Below are 21,198 nucleotides of genomic sequence, written 5' to 3'. Positions count from 1 at the left end.
CTCCCTAGAAACTAGTGGTGTGGCATGTGGGTAATAACAGAGCCGAGACTGGACCATCACTATCCCTGCCTCCCTCCTCCCTGGCCCCCCAGCTCACCTCTACCAGCTTTACCACATTGGGGTGGTCCAGCTTCTTGAGGATGGCGATTTCCTGGTACACCTGCTCAATGGGGCCCCTAGGCTGGATGCAGCCTCCCGGAGCTGGCCGGGTGCCTCGGGGCGGGGGGCGACCTGGAGGAGACACAGGGTCAGGGCAAACAGCTTTTCCCCTGCAGATGGCAGCTGAAGAGGGGGCAACCCAAGTCGGGGGTAGGGGGGGTTTTGGCAGGGATGGAGTGGCTGATGTCCCCAGGGGCCTTAAGGAGCCTGCTTGTCATCTGTCTCCTCTGCTGCTGGAAATCAGTGAGGATGGAGACCCAGCCCCCTGTTCAACCTTCTGTTAATACCCTCCTTCCTGCCCCATGCCCCAGTGACAGGAGTCTTTGGGGCATCTACCTGGGCACTCTCTGTAGGGGACACCATTCAATGGGATCTTCTCTGTCTTGCCCCAGCCCTGCACCTAAGAACAAAGGCCTGGCCCCCCAAACTCACGTGGAAAGCCTGCCTGTCGGATCAGCTTCTTTTTTGACAACACCTTCATCGCCTGTGAAAGACAAGACCCCATATCTTGGTTAAAATGGGGAGGAAGGGAGAGAGAGAGCTCCTTCCACTCCTAGGCCTGCCGAAGCTCTTGGTGCCCTGGTGGCCTCAGGACGATGTAGTGAGTGCCTCGTCATTGGAGTGGGTCAAGCAGCTGCAGGCTGGAAACTGAACTGCCAGGGTCCCCTCAGCCCTGAGAGTGCTTCCAAGGCTCCAGGTTAGCTCTCCTGACTGGGACCATGAGCCTTGGGACTCGCTACAACTAAATCAAGACATGAGTCAGCTGGAGTGATGGACGAGAGACTGGCTATTTTACACATGGGGAAACTGAGGCTCGGGTGTGATGTCACTTGGCCAAGGACACACAGCTGGCAAATGGGAGAGCCAGAATTTGAACCCAAGTTGGACTGACTTCCAAAGGCAAACGAGGGCAATTTGCCTCACTACCACCTGGTGATTGGTGCTGTGAAGGATGTAGAAATGGTAGCTCAGAGTAAGAACAGGAGACATTTGCTGAATTTATCCATTTTCTTTCCGAGCCGATCACTTTGCCTCCCCATTTCCCCATCTGTATAATGGGAACATCACTTCCTTCCTAAGGCACAAAATGAAACAACCTAAGGATAAAATGAGACAATAGCGAAGAAAATCTTTCAGGAAGCTAAATTCTGGAAAGGAGGGTTTTGCTTTGGACAAGGACAGGGATGGAGAAGGGGACGTGGATACTTACATAATAGGTATTGTCATTTTCATTGTAGGCCAACTTGACCACGCCATAGGAGCCCTGGATAAAGGGAGATGCCCATGACATACTATCCAGAAGTTATGATCTGCAAAATGAGGACCCTAATACAGGGGCTGCAAACCGGCAGCCAATTTACCAAATCTGCTATGCAATTACATTTTGTTGCATCTGCAGTTTTTAGAAAGTTTGAGTGAGTTGCCAATATTTAAAACCAGAAAGATCAGATATAAAAATCTAGATTCTCAGCTTCTTTTGAGAAAAATCAGAAGATCTGGACCCATAATCACCTCCACATGTCAACAGTTTGCCATAGTCCTCTCCACTCCCTAATACCTTACACCTAGTAGGCTTTGTTCATTTATATTACTCACTTACTTTCTATTGATATTTGAGTTTTTTACCCCTGCAATAACACTGCCCATTGGCTGAAATAAAAGCAAAAATAGATGTGAGAGTACCTCAGAGAGAAAAAAAACACCACCACTAATGTTGGTGATATGTTATTCCCTTAAAGCTGTCTGGGCTTCTGTAGAAACACATTAATATTTTGATGTAAAAAGAAAATAAACCAGATGGACCAGTGATGACAAAACCCTCCCCCACAACTTTGCCTCCAAGGACTCGTTCCCGCTCCCAGCTCCAGCAGGTTCCCTCCACCGTGTCTGAGACATCCTTGGTAGATGCAGAAAACCAGCCTGGCTCCTCGGATATTTACCTTTCCAATTTCATCCTTCAGTGTGTACTGATTCAGCTGTACACAATCCTGCAATGTTAAGTAGAAACACACAGAATATGAATTGTAAGTTTGCAGTTAGATACGTTTTTCACAAAACAAACACATGAACCAGGACCCAAATCAAGAAAGAGGATATTCCCGACTCCCTGAAGCATCTCTCAGACACTGGCCCGTCTCCAGGGTGACCACTACCCTGCCCTTTAACAACACAGATTTTGTACATTGTAAAAAATATGGGGAGCCTGAGTGGCTCAGTCGGTTAAGTGTCTGACTTTGGCTCAGGTCATGATCTCACAGTCCATGAGTTCGAGCCCCGCATCGGGCACTGTGCTGACAGCTCAGAGCCTGGAGCCTGTTTCAGATTCTGTGTCTCCTTCTCTCTCTGCCCCCTCTGTCACTCAACCTCTGTCTCTCTTGGTGTCTCAAAACTGAATAAATGTTAAAAAATATATATTTTTTAAAATGTGATCATACAGTATGTACTCTTTTAATACACATTTTTAAAGAGGTGTTCCTAAAACATTGATTTTAAATTAAACAAGTAATCCTATATAAGGACTATGTTGTCCAATATAAACAAAGTAACACAAGTGGAGAAAATCCGAGTGACTGTGGGCAGAGAATGGTTTCTTAACAAGATTTCTCAAAGATTCTTTTTGTACAAAAAGCACAAAAAACTCATTAATAACAACACCCTAATTTAAAAATGGGCATGGGGTGCCTGCGTGACTCAGTCGGTTGGGCGGCTGACTTCAGCTCAGACCATGATCTTGCTGTTTGGGAATTCTAGCCCCATGTTGGGCTCTGTGCAGACAGCTCGGAGCCTGGAGCCTGCTTCAGACTCTGTGTCTCCCTCTCTCTCTGCTTCTCCCCTGTTCATGCTCTGTCTCTATCTCTCTCTCTCAAATAAACATTAAAAACATTAAAATGCTTTTCATAAACATTAAAAAAATTTTTAATTAAAAAATAACAAAAATTGGCAAAAGACTTGAAAAGACAGTTCTCCAAAGAAGATATACAAATGATCAGTAAGCACATGAAAAGACGCTCAAAAAAAAAGAAGAGGCTTAACATCATGACTCATTGGGGAAATGTAAATTAACACCATACCCATTAGATTGGCTAAACTCCAAGACTGACCATACCAAATGTTGTCAGAATGTAGGGCATGGAGAACCTTTATACACTGCTAGTAGGAAGTTAAAATGGTGCAGCCTCTTTGGAAAGCAAGTGGGTAGTTTCTTAACAAACACCTCCTCTACGACATAGCCATTCTGCTCCTAACTTTATCCAAGAGATGTGAAAACTTGTGTCTGTGCAGACTTGCATACAAATGTTTGAAACAGCTTTATTGGTAATAGTCAAATACTGGAAACAACCCAAAAGTCCACTGACAGGTAACCGGATAAACAAAAAGTGGTCCACTGCAGACAATGGAATGCTAGGCAGCAATAAAAAGGAAGCATGCAGTAATAAAGACAAATCTCAAAATTGTTATGCCATCAAAGAAGCGAAGCCAAAAAAAAAAAGAGTGCATACTAAATGATTCCACTTACAGAAAATTCTTGAACTTGCAAACTAATCTATGATGATAAAAAGTAGGTCAGCGGTGACCTGGGAAAGGGGAAGAGGGGGGAGGGATGTGTTGTCGGGTGTGCTGGAAATGTCTGTGATCTTGACTGGGGTGACGTTTTTAGAGACGTATGCATATATCAAAACTGATCATACTGTACACGTGAAATATGTGATTTGTTTTACTTCAGTTACACCTCAATATAGTTAGGGGGGAAATGTGAAGTGAAAAAAGAGGTAAAAATGGGAAAAGAAACACAATAGAAAATAAAACTTCAAGTGTTACCAATAAGCCCAACACTTCCCTTGAGCCCCACCGCCACCCCAATTCTAACCCTTTCCCCAAACCTTGATGTCAGTTTGGTGTATAAACTTCCAGGCCTTTTTCTATGTAAATGCACGCATACGTGCACCTGTTGAAAATACAGAGCATTGTTTTGGGATAGGGCTTTGGGGAGGCAAAAATGATGTCACACTAAATCACTTCTCAACCTCTTTTCTCACTCAACATCACTGGAGACAGTTCCAGGGCAGAGTGTACACACAGACCTGTATCTTTTCATCTGCTGGATAGTGTTCCACGGCTCACAGAACCCTCCCTTCACTAGGTTGGTTGCACTGTTTCTCTCCAATGTTGATTTCATCCCCCTGAGTCCTGAAGCGATGTGACCAGCAGAAGTGGGGCCCTGCAGAGCTGTCCTAAGGGGTCTTACTGCCCCCTAATCCAAGCCCTACATATTGCTGAATTCCTCTTCCTAGATTCCACTCTGATCATATCAGTTCCTGATGCTTCCAAGGTCAAGTTCTGACTCCACTCCTCTGACCTTGGCAGAGTCGCCTACTTGCCCACCAAATACCAGTCTCCTCTTTCTTCCTTATAAATGGATAGCTTAGTGGCAATGGCCCAGGATGGAAAATTACATTTTCCAGCCTTTCTTACAGCTAGGGGTGGCCACACGGCCAGTAGGAGGCAGGCAGAAGTGTTGGGCAGAGCTTCCAAGAAAAAGGACAGACTTAGGAGGCAAATGCCTTTTCCTCTTCTCTGCTCCTTCTTCTTGTTTGGAATGGAGCTGTGAGGGCTACAGTCACAGCAGTAAGGTTTTAAGGACAACAGAATCACCACACTGGTCCCCACTCCTCCAGATTTAGTTTACACGATAAACAAGCCCTATTGTGTTAAAGCCACTGTTGTGAAGGGGGGCAGGTCTCTGTTTCTCTAAGCTGATTCAATTCTAACTGAAATAAAGCCAAATTCTCTGTCTAGCCCTGTTGCCACGGTGCTCCACGCATGGGCCCCATTCTTCAGCTAGCTGAACCCCTGACTGCCCTCTCCCCCATATCCTGTCTTCTACCTCTGGGCCTCTGCTCATGCTGTGCATCCCCCCTGCAGTGAATTCTCTGTGTGTACCCATCTCCAATTATGGAAGTCCTACCTAGCTCCAAAAATATAGTTCAGAATCAGCCCCTTTAGGAAGCTATTCTCAATGTCCACGCTTCTCCCAGTTAAATTCAATCATTTCTTCAACAAATATTCTTGTGCTCCTACTATGTGTCAGGTTCTGTGCTAGGTGCTGGGAAACATGACAGTAGATGGGACTGTTCCTTCTGAGCTTACATTCTAGCTGGGGAGACGGGCCAAAAACAATTCAACAGACACATAAACAATCAGATGGTGTTGAGTGCTATGTCAATAGGGTGACAGGGCAGGGAGGGGTGGCAGGCTGAGGCTGCTTACAGAGGGTGGTCAGAGAGGCCCTTCAGAGGAGGAGACATCTGAGTTGAAACTTGGCTGTCAGAGGCAGATGACCCTGCAAAGAGCGGGGAGGTTCCAAGCAGAGAGGACAGTAGGGGTAAAGGCCTAACAGAGGGAATGAGTGTGGACACCTGAGGAATCTAAGAAGGCAGTGTGGACAGAGCCTTGTGAGTGCGCAGCAGAAAGGCAGGAGATGGGGGGGGGGGGGGGCGGAGAGGAGGAGCAGGAGCAGATCACGCAGGGCCAGATGAGCCCTAGTGGGACTCAGTTCTAACTCCCAGAAGTTTTCGTACGAATCAGAAGAGACATGCACACACAGTGCCCAGCGCCTGCCTGGTGCCCTTTTGCTAGGCCGTGAGGTCTCTCACCCACCCCCATCTCCCGCACAACTCCCAGCCACCAGCACCTCCGTCTCCCCTAGAGACTCTCTGTGGCCCCACTGCCCTGCCCACTCTCAAGGCAGGTCACCTGCCCCCCAGCAGCTCTCACCAAGAGCTAGTGTAAAAGGTCCAGCTCCCTTGGCCCTCAAACAGGATACAGAAATTCTGAGGTACAGAATTTTCTACACTAACAGGGTCCCCCAGAGATGGAGCCCCAGTTGCCCATGGTGGCAACCAACTCCATCATGCACCCTTTCTTGACCCCCTTCTCTTCTACTCTCATTCCCACCCCCACCTGGGTCTCCACGGGGAGGGGGGGTCACCTCTCAAATCAGTGTTCTAGGGGAGCCCCACCTAACAGAGGCCCCCCATCGGCTGGGTCGGCTCACACACCTGCATGCCAGTGATGGAGACGTGGTGGGACTCCACCGTGGGCCGCCGGGGCAGCCTCGGCGACGACTGCGGGGAGCCCACAGGCGAGTGGGACAGGGCCGGGTGGACGCAGCGTCCATTCGCGTCCAGCTGGGACCGCTCCTGCAGAGAGAGCTTGCGACCGCAGAGCTGGGGCCGGGCCTGGGACCCGGAGGCGGAGGCGTGGAGGGGTACCTCTTGGCCATCGGCCTCCAGGGGCCGGTCCCAGGGCCAGGCCGCGGTCCACCGCGCAGCCCGGCTCACACTCGGTGACCACGATGAAGGACTCCATGCCCAGGCGGATGCTCAGGGACGAGAGGCCCTGCAGGGCCTCACAGGGCTTCTGGCCTTCGCTGCCGCTGCTGCCCCCGCCCCCCAGCTCATCCTGGAGGGCGGCCCCGGTCGCTGCTGGGCTGGCTAGAGACGCATGATGACATGGTGCGCGGGCCCAGGCACTCCCATCCGGCGGCAGCGCCACCTGCAGAGAGAGGAAGGGTCAGCACCCCTGCGGCCCCGCTGGGGGGTCTGTTCCTGCCTCTAGCTGACATCCTCAAGACATCTTGCAAAACATGATGCGATATGATCTCTGAGTCTAAACAGAGGAGCACACTCCACATTTCCTTATTTGAAAAGGTCCTCCTCACACATATAAGAATCCCAAACCCTCCCTGGAGGAACAAAGTAGGAGAAAACCCCAAAACAGAGGACGCATGCACCCTACAGCGCTGGCAGCTACTTTCAACTCAAGCCAATTGTTGCTAAACTGGATCTGGGCCTAGAATTGCCAGTTCCCCCCCCCCCCCCGCCCCCGTCACCACCACCACTTTTTGATGATGATGATGATGATGATGATGATGATGATGATGATGAAAGAGAAGCTCTGAACCTACACATCAGGTGAGGTCTCTTGATTTTTTTTTTTTAATTAGCAATTATTTCAAATATTTTTAAATGCTGGACCAGCCAAATAAAACACTTCTCGTGACCATGTCTAGGCTGTATGACTTCACAATGGCAATGATTCAGACAGCACTTTACGGTTTCCAAAACACCTTCAGCACGCCTGCATAATCTCAAAAGCACCCTATGTTTGCTATTATAGTCCCATTTTGTAAATGGGGAAACTGAGGCTTGAGAGAAAGAAAGGGATTTGTTTAAGCAAAACCCACTGGCACAGCAGTCCAGTGTGGACTGGCCTTGGGCCAACTGAAGAGCAGGGGTCAGAGGTCACATCAGAGGAAGGAAAGGCACCCCAGAGAGTGGGCCAGGCAGCTCATGTTGTCTGAGGAGCCAGGCTCAACATATCTACTATCTAATGTTGTCTTAGTTCAGCTGCTAGTTGGTGCCTGCCAGGCAGAAGGCAAACATGAAGTCAAAAGATTAGGATCAGGGCGCCTGGCTGGTTCAGTCGATAGACCATGCTCCTCTTGATCTCCAGGTTGTGAGTTCAAGCCCCACGATGGGTGTTTAAAAAAAAAAAAAGAACACCAAATAGCTTGGTGGTTCCTCACAAAACTAAACATTTACCACAATGACCCAGCAATTCTGTTTCTAGGTAAATACTCAAATAGCTCTATTCATGATAGCCAAACAGGGAAAACAACCACATGCCCATCAACAGATGAATGGATAACCAGGATGTGGTCTATCCACACAACGGAATATGATTCAGCCATAAAAGGAATGAAACACTCATACATGTTACAGTCTAGATGAACCTCGACAACATCATGCTAAGTGAAGGAAGCCAGACCCCAAAGGTCACATACGTACAATCCTCTTTATTTGAAATTTCTAGAATAGGTAAATCCATAGAAACAGAAAGCAGATTAGTGATTGCCTATGACTGAGGAGGTACTGGGGAGCACGGGAGTGACTGCAAATGGGTATAGGGTCTCCTGGGGCGCTGAACACGATCTGGAAGTAAACAGAGGTGGTACCTGCACAACAATGTCAACGTTCTAAGTACCACTGAAGTGTTCATTTTTAAATGGTTAAGTTCATATTATGTGAACAAAAAAAGTTGACACTTCCTTAGACTGTCAATTCCTTCTGTCTCCGGGACAGAATATTAACCTTTGGTTCATGTGTTTGACAAATTCTGCTGGACAAATGTCACAGGTGCCACTAGAATTCAGGGAGTACATCCTCAGATGCTCATGGTGGTGGCTCTCCAGATCGATCACCCATATCACGAAGATGTCAGGCAAACAGTGGTGCTGAGCAGAGAAATTGTATGAATGAATGAAAGGATATCTCTTGATGACAGTGGGTGGCAGTGAGGGGATAAGAGAGGAAGGTGTAGATGGGAGCGGAGGAGGTGGATGAGAGGCTGAAAAATGCCACTTGCCCTCTTACGATAGTCCTATAAGAAGTATTTATGGAACAGCTTCTGTGTCAGGCAATCTGGACAGTAATGCAAGCAGATGGGGTCCCTACCCCTGTGGAGCAGGGGAAAGACCAATGGGAAAAGCATTAACAAAATCACTGCAGTGGCCCAGCCCAGACACAGGTACAATTTATGAACACAGAGTTCACGGTAAAAGATCAACCAAGAAACCCATCATATGACAAGATGCTCAGCCTTAGTTATAGTAAGAGAAGTGCAAATTTAAACTACAATGAAATGGTTTGATGGGTCCTCAAAACATTAATTGTAGAATTACCATATGATCCAGCAATTCCTCTCCCAGGTATATACCCAAAAGAATTAAGAGCAGGGATCCAAACAGATACATATATACTCTTGCTTATGTCAGCACTGTTCACAATAGTCAAAGGGTGGAAACAACCCAAGTGTCCATCTACTGTGAATGGATAAACAGAATGTGTTCTATCCATAAAATGGAATATGATTCGGCCGTAAAAAGGAATTAAGTTCTGACACATGCTATCCTATGGGTGAACTCTGAAAACATGCTAAGTGAAACACACCAAATATTAAAAGACAAATACTCTATGACTGCAATTCTATGAGGTACCTAAGATAGACAAAATCATACAGACAGAAAATAAAGGTTACCAGGAACTGGGAAAAGGGGAACAGGGAGTCATTGTTTAAGGGGTACAGAGCCTCACTTTGGAGTGATGAAAAGGTTCTGGAAATAGATAGTGGCGATGGTCTCTCAACACTGTGAATGTAATTAATGCCACTGAATTGTACACCTAACAGTGGTTAAAATGGTAAATTTTTATTTTATGTATATTTTACCAAAATTAAGAAAATTTTTAATAATAAAACTATAAGGAATTACTACTTTTTCCATCTATCAGATTGGCAAAGACAGAAAATGTAATAATAGCACTATTTTGGTGAGGCTACAGAGAGTATGAATTGGGCACCCTTATGAAAGGAAATTCACTAGGGCACCTGGGTGGCTCAGTAGGTTAAGCATCCAACTTCGGCTCAGGTCAGGATCTCACGGGTTCGGGAGTTTGAGACCCACATCGCATCAGGCTCCCTGCTGTCAGCGTGGGGCCCACTTTGGATCCACTGTCCTCCTCCCCTCTGCCCCTCCCCCCCCCCCCACGCTCGCTCCCTCTCACTCCCTCTCTCACTCTCTCAGAAATAAACAATAAACAAAAAAAAAAAAAAATGGAAATTCACCAATATCTAACAAAACTCCAAATGAATATACCTTGGACTTAGCAATTCCTCACCTGAGTATTTACCCTACAGACAACCTCACACATGTAAAAAGTGATTTCTTGTGGCAGTATGATTTGAAATGACCATCCACAGGGGACTGAGTAAAAAAGATGAGGTACATGTATCCCCAGAGAAAACATGAGTTTATTTTACAAGAGGTGACTCTTGGGGCACCTGGGTGGCTCAGTCGGTTAAGCATCAACTTTGACTCAGGTCATAATCTCACGGTTCATGAGTTCAAGTCCCTCATCGGGCTCTATGCTGACAGCTCAGAGCCTGCAGCCTGCTTTGGTTCTGTGTCTCCCTCTCTCTCTGCCCCTCCCCCACTCATGCTCTGTCTCTCTCTCTCTCTCTCTCTCAAAAATAAACACTAAAAAAAATGTTTTTTAATTAAAAGAGGTAACTCTACACAGCCTAATATGAATTAGCTCCATGACGCACTGTTACACGGAAAAAAAAAACAAAGCATTAGTATGCTGCTATTTTGACGTAACAGGAAAAAGGCCATACGTGTGAAAATCACTGTATATGCAACAGCATATTTCTGGAAAGGTATATACGAAAACGGTTAACAGTGGCCTCAAGAGAAAATGACTAGTTTGCAGAAGCAAGGGGACAGGGTGGGAAGGACTAACTTTCCACTGGGTACCATGGACAAATAGTAACTCTTCTGAGATGAATTCTTAAAAGAGGACAGCTGTGACCATGATAGGAGTTGGGATAATAAACCTAGAGGGCTGAGGCAGGGGGAGGGGGCAGCTGGTCCCACTCCTGTTCTTCTATCCCATCCTTACTGTGTCTGAGAAAGAAATCATTAACTGTGTTCCTGCCACGGCTTCCCTATCAGTGAAAGAATCCAACACAACTTCAAGGTTCTCTGCAGTCCAGCTTGTTATGTTGAGTATTCTCCAGGAAAAGAAAAGCAGGGCCTTTGAAGTTCAACTGCCTGGGCTCACCACACACAAATGACTTAGTCCCACCTCAGCCTCAGTTTTCTTATCTATAAAATGGGAGGTAACCCATTAGTCATCAGGATTAAATAGCTAGCACTCAGTATCATGTCTGGTACCTGGGTAAGTGCTCAAAAAGCTATTCTTTCAATTACCTATTGAATGCCTACGAGGCTGGGTTTTGCCAGCCGTGTTCCAGAATATTCCGAAGAGCTACTGACGTCCAATTGAGCCAGCCTGCTCTTGTGTGGGTTCCACAGCCCTCCCAGGGCAGGGGAGCAGAGCAGCACCAGTGACCTGTCTTCCCTCCCAGAACCACCTCTGATAGGACTGCAGCGTTCCTGAAAAGAAAACTGGTCTGGCAGCACCTAAGAAAGTTAATGGAGAATTTTTTTCTTGCCAAGAGAAAAACAATTGCTTATCGATCTTCACTTCAGGCCAAGGACACCAAGCCATCTGCCCCCAGCAAAGCTGCTTTTAATCAGTCTCCTTGACAAACTGGCGTCTGGCCAGGGCCTTGGCCCTTGAGGTCTGGAGGAGGCAGGAGAGGAGAAATGCTCCAGCTGAGATGGAGATGGGGGCCTCTGTGCTGCAGGGGCAGGTGTGTCTGGGTCTCAGGAAGGAGAGCCCAGACCTCAGGGCCTTGAGGCCACCTGGAGCCCCCCCCCCCCCACCTCCCCCCACCCTCCCCCACCCCTGCAGCAAGGCCTGATAAGCAAGCCGGTCATTCACCCTGAGGAGGGTCATTTTCTACCACTGACCCCTAGAGTCTGGCTCTGACCAGCTTTGGGGACACAGATTCTACAAGGGCACAGGCTCTATAAGGATCTGATGAAACCTATCAACACTCTGCCCAGGGCAGCGGAGCCTGGGTGCCTCACTTGGTTAAGCAACCCACTCTTGATTTCAGCTCAGGTCACGATCTCACAGTTTGTGAGTTAGAGCCCTGCCTCAGGCTCTTTGCTGATGGTGCAGAGACTGCTTGGGATTCTTTCGCTCCTCTCTGCCCCTCTCACCTGCTTGTGCTCTCTCTTTCTCTCTCAAAATAAATAAATAAACTTAAAATAAAAAAAAAAAACATGTTTTCTGCCCAGGAGAAAAAAATCATACAAAGACAATGGTTTGCATAACAACAGCAATAGCTAACATCCAACTGAGCATTTACCTTGCACCAAGCAGGGCTCAGCCTGGTTCATTTGATCCCCCCAGGCTCTCTGCCAGGGAGGGACTGCTAAGCAAGGTATTTGGGGGTGGGGGGGAGCAGAATAAGAGGACCTTTCTGCAAAGCTCCTTGGGTTTGACTAAATGCTAAGAGTCCTCTCCCTGGAGCCTCCGGCCCCAAACCTGGGTCCTCTCTCCCTGCCCTCGAAGGCCTCCCCATCTCCCCAGGGCTGGCGGTGGCAAGCTCCCCCACCTCTCACTGGGTGACTCAGAGCCACCAGCCACTTCCCGAAGCAGATGGACCAGGCTCCCGGCCAGGGTGAAGGGAAGCACTGCTTCCTCTGCCAGGAAGCCCAGTGGCCCTGGCCTCTTGGAAGCGTGCTCTCATTTCCTGGGGGTCGTTTCCAACCTGCGCCTGCTCACCAAATACGGAGCCACCACAGAGCCCGGGATAGCAAGTAGCCAGTGTGCCAGGGACGTGTGCCCCAATCTGAGACACAGCCTACACGGTTCCGGGCACCATGGGACAACATGGGGGCACCAAATAGCTGTAAGGATGCCTTGGCCAAGGCCAGCAATGATGTCCTCCCTGAGATAACAGGCTTGGCCAGCCACCTCCTCTCTTACGTGGGCAAGCTGAGGCCCAGGGAAGTCCTAAAGGAAATTCACTCACCCATTTGTTCTTTCAAGTAATTACTGAGGACCTACTATGCGGTGGATAAACAAAACAGATGTGATTTCTTAAAAGCACAAATGACTATATAAGTACAAGCGGGGAGAAACCAAGACAAAAGAGAACAGATCAGAATGGGGGGCGGGTCAAGGAAGGCCTTGCTTGGGGAAATTACATTTAGGCTGAGACCCACAGGGTGAGTAGGTGGTGAGGGGGCAGGAACTTGCTCCAGGAGGAGTGAGCTCTGAGAAGTCCCCAAGGCAGTAAAGGCGTGGGAGGGCTGAGGAACAGAAACACCACCCCACCCCTCCTGGAACTGGAGGCCGGTGTGAGCATGAGTGTGCGTGCGAGTGCGTGCAGGGGCTGTGGAAAGGAAGCTGGAGGGGCTGGAGACAAGAACTTTATAGGCAGCTGATGGAGAACACAAAGGGCAGCCCAGGGCAAGGTCACAGGGACCCCATTAGGCACCTGTTATAGACTGAACTGTGCCCTCGAAAAAGATATGCTGGAGTTCTAACCCCAGGACCTCAGAATGTAACTTAATTTGGAGACAGGGTCTTCACAAAGGTTATCAAGTTAAAATGAGGTCACTAGGGTGGGTCCTACTCGAATATAACCAGTGTCCTTATAAAAAGGGGAGAATTTGGACCTAGGGCCACACAGGGGAGAACCCCATGAGAACATGAAGGCGGACGCACGTTCAAGCCAAGGAAGGCCAAAGATCACCAGCAAGCCACCAGAGAGAGACATGGAACAGATTCTCCCTCCCGGCACCTTGATCTAGGACTTCTGGCCTCCAGAACTGGGACACAATGCAGTTCTGCTCTTGAAGCCCCCCAGGCTGTATCCTCCCTCACAGCAGCCCTAGCCAACTAAGGCAGCTCCCACCTACCCAGGGAAGCCCACTGCCTCAGAGGCCACGGATTCAGAAGAGTTTCCCAACACACGAGCGCGAGACCTGGGAGGCTCAGCTGGACTGGCCAACACAGCGCTAAGGTTTGATGCCAGCAGGAATATTCCAGATTCGGGCCTTGGCCCAGCCAAACGGTCTTATCAATTCGGTAACACCAACTCTTAGCAATGTATCTCCCTCAGCACTCCTTAGTTTGGAAGCACTAAAACTGTCTCCCCAGAAGACAAAGGCCCTCCCTTGGCAGACGGCAGGAAGGATAATGCTGGTGTTAGCGTGCACAGACCCGGTGCCCGTCACAGTCCTTAGAGCAAAGAGGTGGCAAATGGTGACTCTCGGGTGACATCTGGCCACCAACCGATTTTGCTTGGCCTACCCTGTGTCTAAAACTATTTGAATGAGATGTCAACATTTCAAAGCCGGCACATTTCAGATAAAAGTCATAATTTCCAGAGTCTCTTAAAGTACTGGACATTCTGATAGCACTGGGTCCATATTCTCTCCTGGCAACAACTCACTGCAGCTTTGGACAGGAGATAAGGTCAATCCTCACCACTTTCCCCTTGCCTCCTCAACACCCAGGACAGGCTGAGTGCCTGTCACATGCCCCCTCCCCCTTTTCCACATCTCACCCCTACAGGCCCTGCTGGGAGATGCATCAGATGACAGCGCTAAATTAGGGCACACGTCGGTGGTCACCTGCTCCAACCATTTCATTTCACCAATGAGAAAATGAACGTCCAGAAAGATTTACTGATTTGCCCAAAGTTAAGCGGTGGTTCCAGGAAAAGCTAAAATTGGTCTGCGTTTTTCAAGAAGGGGCTAAAAATTGCAAGTACAGCCCTGCAATGTCCACATGTTGCATCCTGAATAAAGTCCAGGCTGAGCAAAATCTCTAACAAAGGGGAGCAGACAGCCCATTCCTCTGACTTCCAAAACCTCCACCTGCTCGAGAGGGGTACAAAGACATGGGGTCTTAGGGTGATCAGAAAAGAAATGCATAGGATTTGGGAATGGAGACAGCAACCTGACTTAACTTCTAAGTGCCAAGGCTTTGCCTTTCTTGTTTACTCCTCAACTCTAGGACCTAGAACTTTCCAGAACACTGTTGGCACTCAGTAAATATTGGCTAGTAAAGATAGTAAATATTGGCTAGAGGCCGTTGCTTGTATCACTCATCCCAAGTCTGCTCAGAAGTTTTCTTTACTTGGCTTAAATCTATCCATGTTCCTTTAGTTTATAGCAGCAGCCTGATTTACATCTGGGAAACCACTCTTTCTTGTGAAAGGTGATTCCATGTAGCTGTCTGTACCATCAACTTCAGGGGTTCCCATATAACTTAAGTCTGCTCAATCAGGCGTGAATTTCTCTGGTCAAGTGATTTGATTCAAGAGTAGGTGTGTGACTTAAGTCAGACTACCAAGTCTTATTCTAGGGTTTGGCAGAAGTATTGCAAAGGTCTCTTTCTATGGTACTTGGAGCAAGAAGGATGGATTTCTAGAGTTATCAGGGGCTGGGGAGAACCCTGGCTTAGAATAAAGTCAACAGAGAGAGAAGAGAGGTGACAGAGAAGAACTGAAGCTGGAGACATTGTATGGGTACCTGGATCCAGCCATGCCTGAAGTCCATAGATACCAGAAGCTTTTAACTACATGAGCCAATACTTATTTTTGCTTGTTAGTTTGTGATTGGTCTTCTGTCACTTACAACCAAGGGTCTTGCCTGATAGACAACCCAGAGCTGATTGACAGAAAAGCTTCCCCACTAAGCTTCTTGACAGATCAACAGTTGCCTACACCTTAAGGCTCTCAACCAGGCCAAACCACCAGGCAGCTGCAGGTTCCCTGGTAACCCAGATAGCCTTCACCTTGACAGTCAGGCAGAAACCAGAACTTCCAAAGTCTTTTTTTTTCTCTCTCTAACCTTAAATAAAAAAATCAAGGATGGGGAAAGGAAGGGCCGATAAATAGGACAGAGCAAAGGAAAGAAAGTGACCAGCACCTTCAGTACAAGAAATGTATCACTGTAGCAGCGGCCATGGCAGCTTTAGATGGGAGCCAGGCACCTGTAGTGCTTGCCAAGTGGCAGGCACTATTCTAAGCACTTTGCATGTATCATGTCATCTAACTGTCACAACAACATTAGGAGTCATGTCCAGGTATCATGCTTATTTCACTGGTGAGGAAACTGAGGCAGAGAGTCCAAGTTACTTGCCCACAATCAAACAGTGCTTTTGGGAGAGCACAGGTGTGAAACCAGAGGCTCCTGGAGAGGTGGGGCATGGTGATCAAGTGCACGTCCCTTCTCCTGCACACAGCAAATGCTCCCTACACTGAGGCTATTGCCAAGAAAGCATTCTATGGCTAGCAAGTTCAAGCCCCTCAACTGGCCTGAATTTATATTAAAACAAAAATTTTTATCTCTAATCCCACCATGCTAACTTTATTCTTTGCATCTTCTCCTCTAACTCTTGTCCACATACATCCCTTTTTGCAAGATGTAAATTAAAGTGTGCATACAACTTTGCGTCCTTGCTTCCGTATGTCCAAACAATTTGCGCACACTCCCAAGGCTTTCATCATCAGCGTGAAGGGCTGCAGATGGAGTCCCTCAGACCCAGGGAGGTGAGGCGACCTCCATGAGGCAGCCCAGCGGGTCTCCAGGGCTAGAAAACCAGGAGTCCTGACCCCTGCAGCCCCGTGTGCCCTGGGGGCCAGGATGCTTACAGAGCAAGAAGCTCAGGTGTCTTCCTTTGAGGCTACTGATTGGTGGAGAGTGGCTGGGATCACACAGCCAGGTGCACACTGGTGGTCCCCACCTTGAAGAGCCAGGAAGGGCAACCGGGTAGGTGAGTGTGGAGTGGGTGTTGGGGGTATTTGGCAAAGGGAGGTAGGAGCCATTTACTTCTTTCCTCCTCTCCTACTGCATCTTTCACTGAACCAAAGGAAGAGAGAGACAGGCAAACAACCGGAATTTCAGTTTGTAATGAAAAGAAAAAGACCTGGACTCCAACATTCTGCAGCTTGGCAAGCAGGAGATGGAAGGGGCCAGCTCAGAACCCACAAGCACCCCTGCCTTGCCCACCCACAGGGCTCCTCCCTCCCTCCCTCTTCCCTGCTGTTTGGAGGTGATGCTAAATCTAGTTCCCTCCCTCCGCAGCCTCCAGCACAAAGCAACCCCAGCTAGTAGGGGCAAGGAGGGGCTGGGAGCTGGCTCTGCCTCTGAGGGACCAACCCTGTCCCCCACACCTGGACACAGAAGACAGGGGAATTGTCTGGGATGAATCTAAATAAACTCTCTTTCCATCAGAAGCCTCAAAGGCAAAATCCCAATGCACCTTTAAAAACCCATGAGGGAGGTGTTCTTTCTTCCACACCCTGCCCCCACCCAAACCACTAGTTCTCCATTTAAACTACTCTAGCAGAGGCTTATCTCTAGCACCACCCATGATGCCCCTTCCCCCATCCACTCACCTCCTACCTCATGCCCATGTAGGCAGAGGGGCAAGGCCTTGGCCTGGGGAGGGATGAGGGGGCATTTTCTTGGGGGACCATCCTCTCTCCTCTCCAGGTTGGAATTAGCATTTTTATCTCTGCAACTGCCATCTCTCAACTATTTACAGAAGCCAACAGGATAAAAAGAGACAACATAAAAATAGTTGCTCAGCAGCTTTCAGGATGGGGTGGGGGTGGGGGTACAACAGACTCTTGGAATTTTCTTGCTCTCCTTTTCAAAAGGGAAAATGCTAGAATTATTTATCTTTTCCAAAGCACTCCCAGAGAGTTCACAGATCACTCACCTGGGAGCTCTCTGGGGACAGGGACCAAGTCCCAGCGTCCCTCAGCTCCCAGGACAGGGCTTGTCACCAACCTCCCTCCCCCAAAAGTGTAGGTTCAGTTCAGTGAAATATCATCAAAGTTCCAGAGCCAGCGCTAAGTGAAACGCGGCGCCCTGCTCTGCCCTGTTTCCATCCAGCCTTCCAAAAACACGAGGCAGTCAAAAACACAAAACAAAACAAAACTTGGCTTTTCTCTATGCTTAACATGTTTCATAATTGAAGAAAAAAGTTCAGCAGCACCACTACCAACACGACAGAAATGGAAAACACTGACGCCTGAAATCACTCTTTCCCCGTTTTGGTCACTAACATCCCCAGCAAGGAATGCCGGAGCCAGACATCTTCGGAGGAGCAACGGCACCCACCTCCTTTGAAATATGCCAGATTTGGGTTGTGTTGAGGAAGGGATCCAATCAGGGAAGAAAGCAAAAATAATCACTTAAAACCTTATTTTTTCAGAGAGCAAAACCATACCCTCCTGGAAAAGGGGGATTCCATTCCATGAGAAAATGGGCATCGTCCGCCAGCATATTATATTAAAAGGTATGTCAGGAAACTAACTATACAGATCCCAGGGGCTTGGGCCTTGATTTTCTCATCTGTAAAATGGAGCCGCTGTGACCTAGCTAGAGGGTAGCTATGGTGTCCATCTTCTGTGTGAAAGCCAGCTCACAGTTAACCCCCCCAAAGACCGTGTTCTCTCCTCCTCTTTGCACTCCTACTCAGCTATCAAACAGGGAAAGGCTGAGGGGCTAGTCTTTTCTGGGCTTCCTCCCAGCTTGGTTTTTGCTAGATTTCCAATTTCCGTGGTGGGCATTTCTGGCCAAGCTGTCGGGAGACTGAGCTGACTCCATGCCCGGCCACAGGGTTAGGGCTCCATCTGTCTGGTGAGGCTTTCTCTGCTTTGTGGATTACCTTACCTAGAAAAAGTCTCACAAAATACATACCGATAAGATGACATGGGGACCTACATTTAACAAATCATCGCGACTGAAGAGAATGGAACTGAATGAAATCCACACTCTCCCTTAAGATCACATGCGTCACACCTGTGCACTGACCCTGGAGGCACTGAGCTTTGGGAGGAAGCAGGATTCTTGTGGAGGGGGGCGAGCGAGACGCAGGGAGTTCTGAAAACCCTATTCCAGGAAGCTGTTCCCCAACTGATTTCAGAAACCCTTCCTTCCATGGCCCTCTTCCTGCAAACAGAGAGACACAATAATGTCTTATGCCCAGAGGTTTATTAATTGGGGGCTGAGAAGGCAGAGGAATGCGCAAAGTGGCCTTAAGAAACCCTTGTGTTGGAAACAACCCAAATATCCACCAACCGATGAAAGGATAAACAAAATGGGGTCTATCCATACAAGGGAATATTACTCAGCCATAGAAAGGAAGCACTGACAGAGTCTACAGCATGGATGAACCTTGAAAACATTATGTTCCACGAAAAAGAAGCCAGACACAAAAGGTCTCCTATTATTAACAGGCCAAGAAGGCGACAAGCACAGCCTGAAAGAAAAAAAGGCCATTCCAAAAGAGAGACGCAATTTCCTTAACTTCCAGGAAAGAAGACCAGAAATGAGGGAGAAGGCCGTTGCAGCACTGTTGAGCCAGGCATGCCTGAACCCCACACCCGGGGCCTGTAACCCAAGGGGGAGGAGCTAACTGGAAAAGCAAAACATCTAGGGGAAAATAGCAACACAAGGCCCTCTGACCCAAAGGAAAATCTGAAACAGCATTTGTCCCAAGTCTCCAGGATTGGGAAAGGATATGGGAGCTCTCTGCTTCCCATAGCCACTGGGAGGCAGCCCACCAGGGAGAGGAAGGTTCTAAGCGACCCTAACCAAGTTACCGTATTTTGTCTCTCTGAGCCCTTCCATTAAATGGGTTCATGATGGGGTGAGGACGACTCTGTGACCCATGTTAAAATCTGAGCCAAAATAGGCCTGGCCTGCCCCACCCAGTCCATCCCTTCCTGAGAGTACTGTCTCCCTACCTTGTAGCCCATCTTGGTTCCAAGTTGACATTCTCAAGGAGAGCACTCTGGGTTACTGCAGAAAGTTCCCTCTGCTAGGTGAGATCCCTCCCCTCCTATTCCCATCCAATCTGTTTTTTTGTTTGTTTGTTTTTAAGCCCATCACTCAAGGCTGAGCACAAAGGACACCCCTTTCTGGGAGCCTCCTGGATTCATACCAGCCAGAAGAGATTTCACCAGAACCTCCACTGCCATCTGCTTCCTTCATTGCCACCACACTTATTCCTCCTGGTGATTCTCAACAGGGATGCTCCCGGCATTCAGGGCAGGACAATTCTTTACGCCTGGCATGGATCTGGCCTGCTTGCCAGACATTTTGAATCCCTGGCTCCCACCTACCAAAGCCAGAAGTGCTCAGCATCATTTTGACAACCAAAGTCACCAGACACTTTTCCAAACTCTTGCCAGGAAAGTAGGACCACCCCGATGGGAACAAAGGTATTAGGAATATGTTTGGCTTCTGGCCCACTCACAACTTGGGAGCAAGGGCAAGCCCAGTCAGCACCATGCCTGCTTAGATCTGTGTCCACATAGACTGGTTTAGTAAACAATTCTGGGCCTGTCAAAAAGCTGAGGGACTTTGCAAGGGACTCTGCTCTAAAACGAGCGGGCTCTAGGGCCTGACATACCCGGGTTGGCTGTGTGACCCCCAGGGCCAGTTACTTAACCCCTCTGACCCCTCTATAAAATGAGGCTAACTCCCAGCAATGCTGCAGGATTGTTTCCACCCTTCAATCTCCTCATCTCTACAATGGGAATAAAAAATCTCTTCCTCTAGGATGTTGGTAGGAAATGAGAGGATGCATGTAACACACAGCACAGTATTTAGGGACTCATCAAATGATGGCTATTACTTTTTATTACAAAAATACACTGTGCTCTCACTACCAGTAGCTGTTTCCCTATGTCAGAAGGGTTTATGATGAGCAATCTGGAAGGAGATTCGAAGGCTCACCATGAAGCTGTATTTGCATAGCATGCACCCAGTTAATTCTTAAATTGCATGTTTCTGTGGGGTGGTTTGGGAGGAGGGGGGCTAACGTCCCCAAAGCCCTCCCCAGGTTGCCCTACCTCCCCCTGAGAACAAGGGAGCCAATGGGGATGGAGAACTCTCTCTTCCCTCTCCCCCTGGGGGCAGAGCCAGGGGAGGGGATGTGGTAAACGACAGTACCACTCTAGGGCACGTGAAGTTTCTATCTCTAGGGCTGTGGGGACTCCCAGAGTGAGGAAGATAAAAGTTGCCCCTAAGGAAGTGGACACTAGAAGTCCCACGCCAGGCCAGCGAGCCCTCTCTGAGCTCCCCGCCACACGGATGCCATCCCTCTCCGACCAACCTTCTGGGGGAGACAGGAGGGGATAAGGTGCAACCTCCTCAGCGCCAAGTGCAAGCAGCAGAGCGGCTGGCAGAGCTGTGAAAACACCCCGCTTCCCAAACTGGGCAGTGCAGAGAGTGGGGGGAGCCTGCGAGGGCTCCAGGAACCAAGACCCAATGCTAAGCGGGGCTGGGCCCAGAATCCCCGCGTCCCCAGGAGTCAAGCAGAGGGTGCCGGTGAAGGCACCTCTCTGCACTCACTGAGTGCTGCGGTCCCGAGGTAAATTTAGGTCAAAAGGACCGAGCCAGCGCGGTTCCGGAGGGCGGAGGCAAAGGGCCGACTAAGAGAGGCAAAGGTCCCCAGGCCCCGCAACTGCTGATCCAGGGTCCTGCCGCCTGGTGTCCAACCTACCAGGGCCTGGGCTTGCCCCCAA

General features: G+C 48.7%; 1 protein-coding gene across 1 annotated transcript in view; it reads right to left on the bottom strand.

Annotated features, from left to right (window-relative positions):
• Positions 1–6,673, bottom strand: part of CAMKK2 (calcium/calmodulin dependent protein kinase kinase 2) — a 32,432-nt gene extending 25,759 nt beyond the window's left edge. Inside the window, 7 exon segments of the mRNA XM_019467515.2 lie at positions 98–231; positions 592–643; positions 1,370–1,423; positions 2,100–2,147; positions 6,219–6,461; positions 6,463–6,624; positions 6,626–6,673. Coding sequence (XP_019323060.2) covers positions 98–231; positions 592–643; positions 1,370–1,423; positions 2,100–2,147; positions 6,219–6,461; positions 6,463–6,624; positions 6,626–6,673 — 741 coding nt within the window.
• Between the last annotated feature and the right edge of the window lie 14,525 nt (positions 6,674–21,198).

This window comes from Panthera pardus, unplaced genomic scaffold, assembly GCF_024362965.1.
Source record: "Panthera pardus isolate Hobbes unplaced genomic scaffold, ASM2436296v1 HiC_scaffold_15, whole genome shotgun sequence".
NCBI lineage: Eukaryota > Metazoa > Chordata > Mammalia > Carnivora > Felidae > Panthera > Panthera pardus.
Note: the sequence above shows the minus strand (reverse complement) of the source record. Positions and strands in the feature narration are given on the sequence as shown.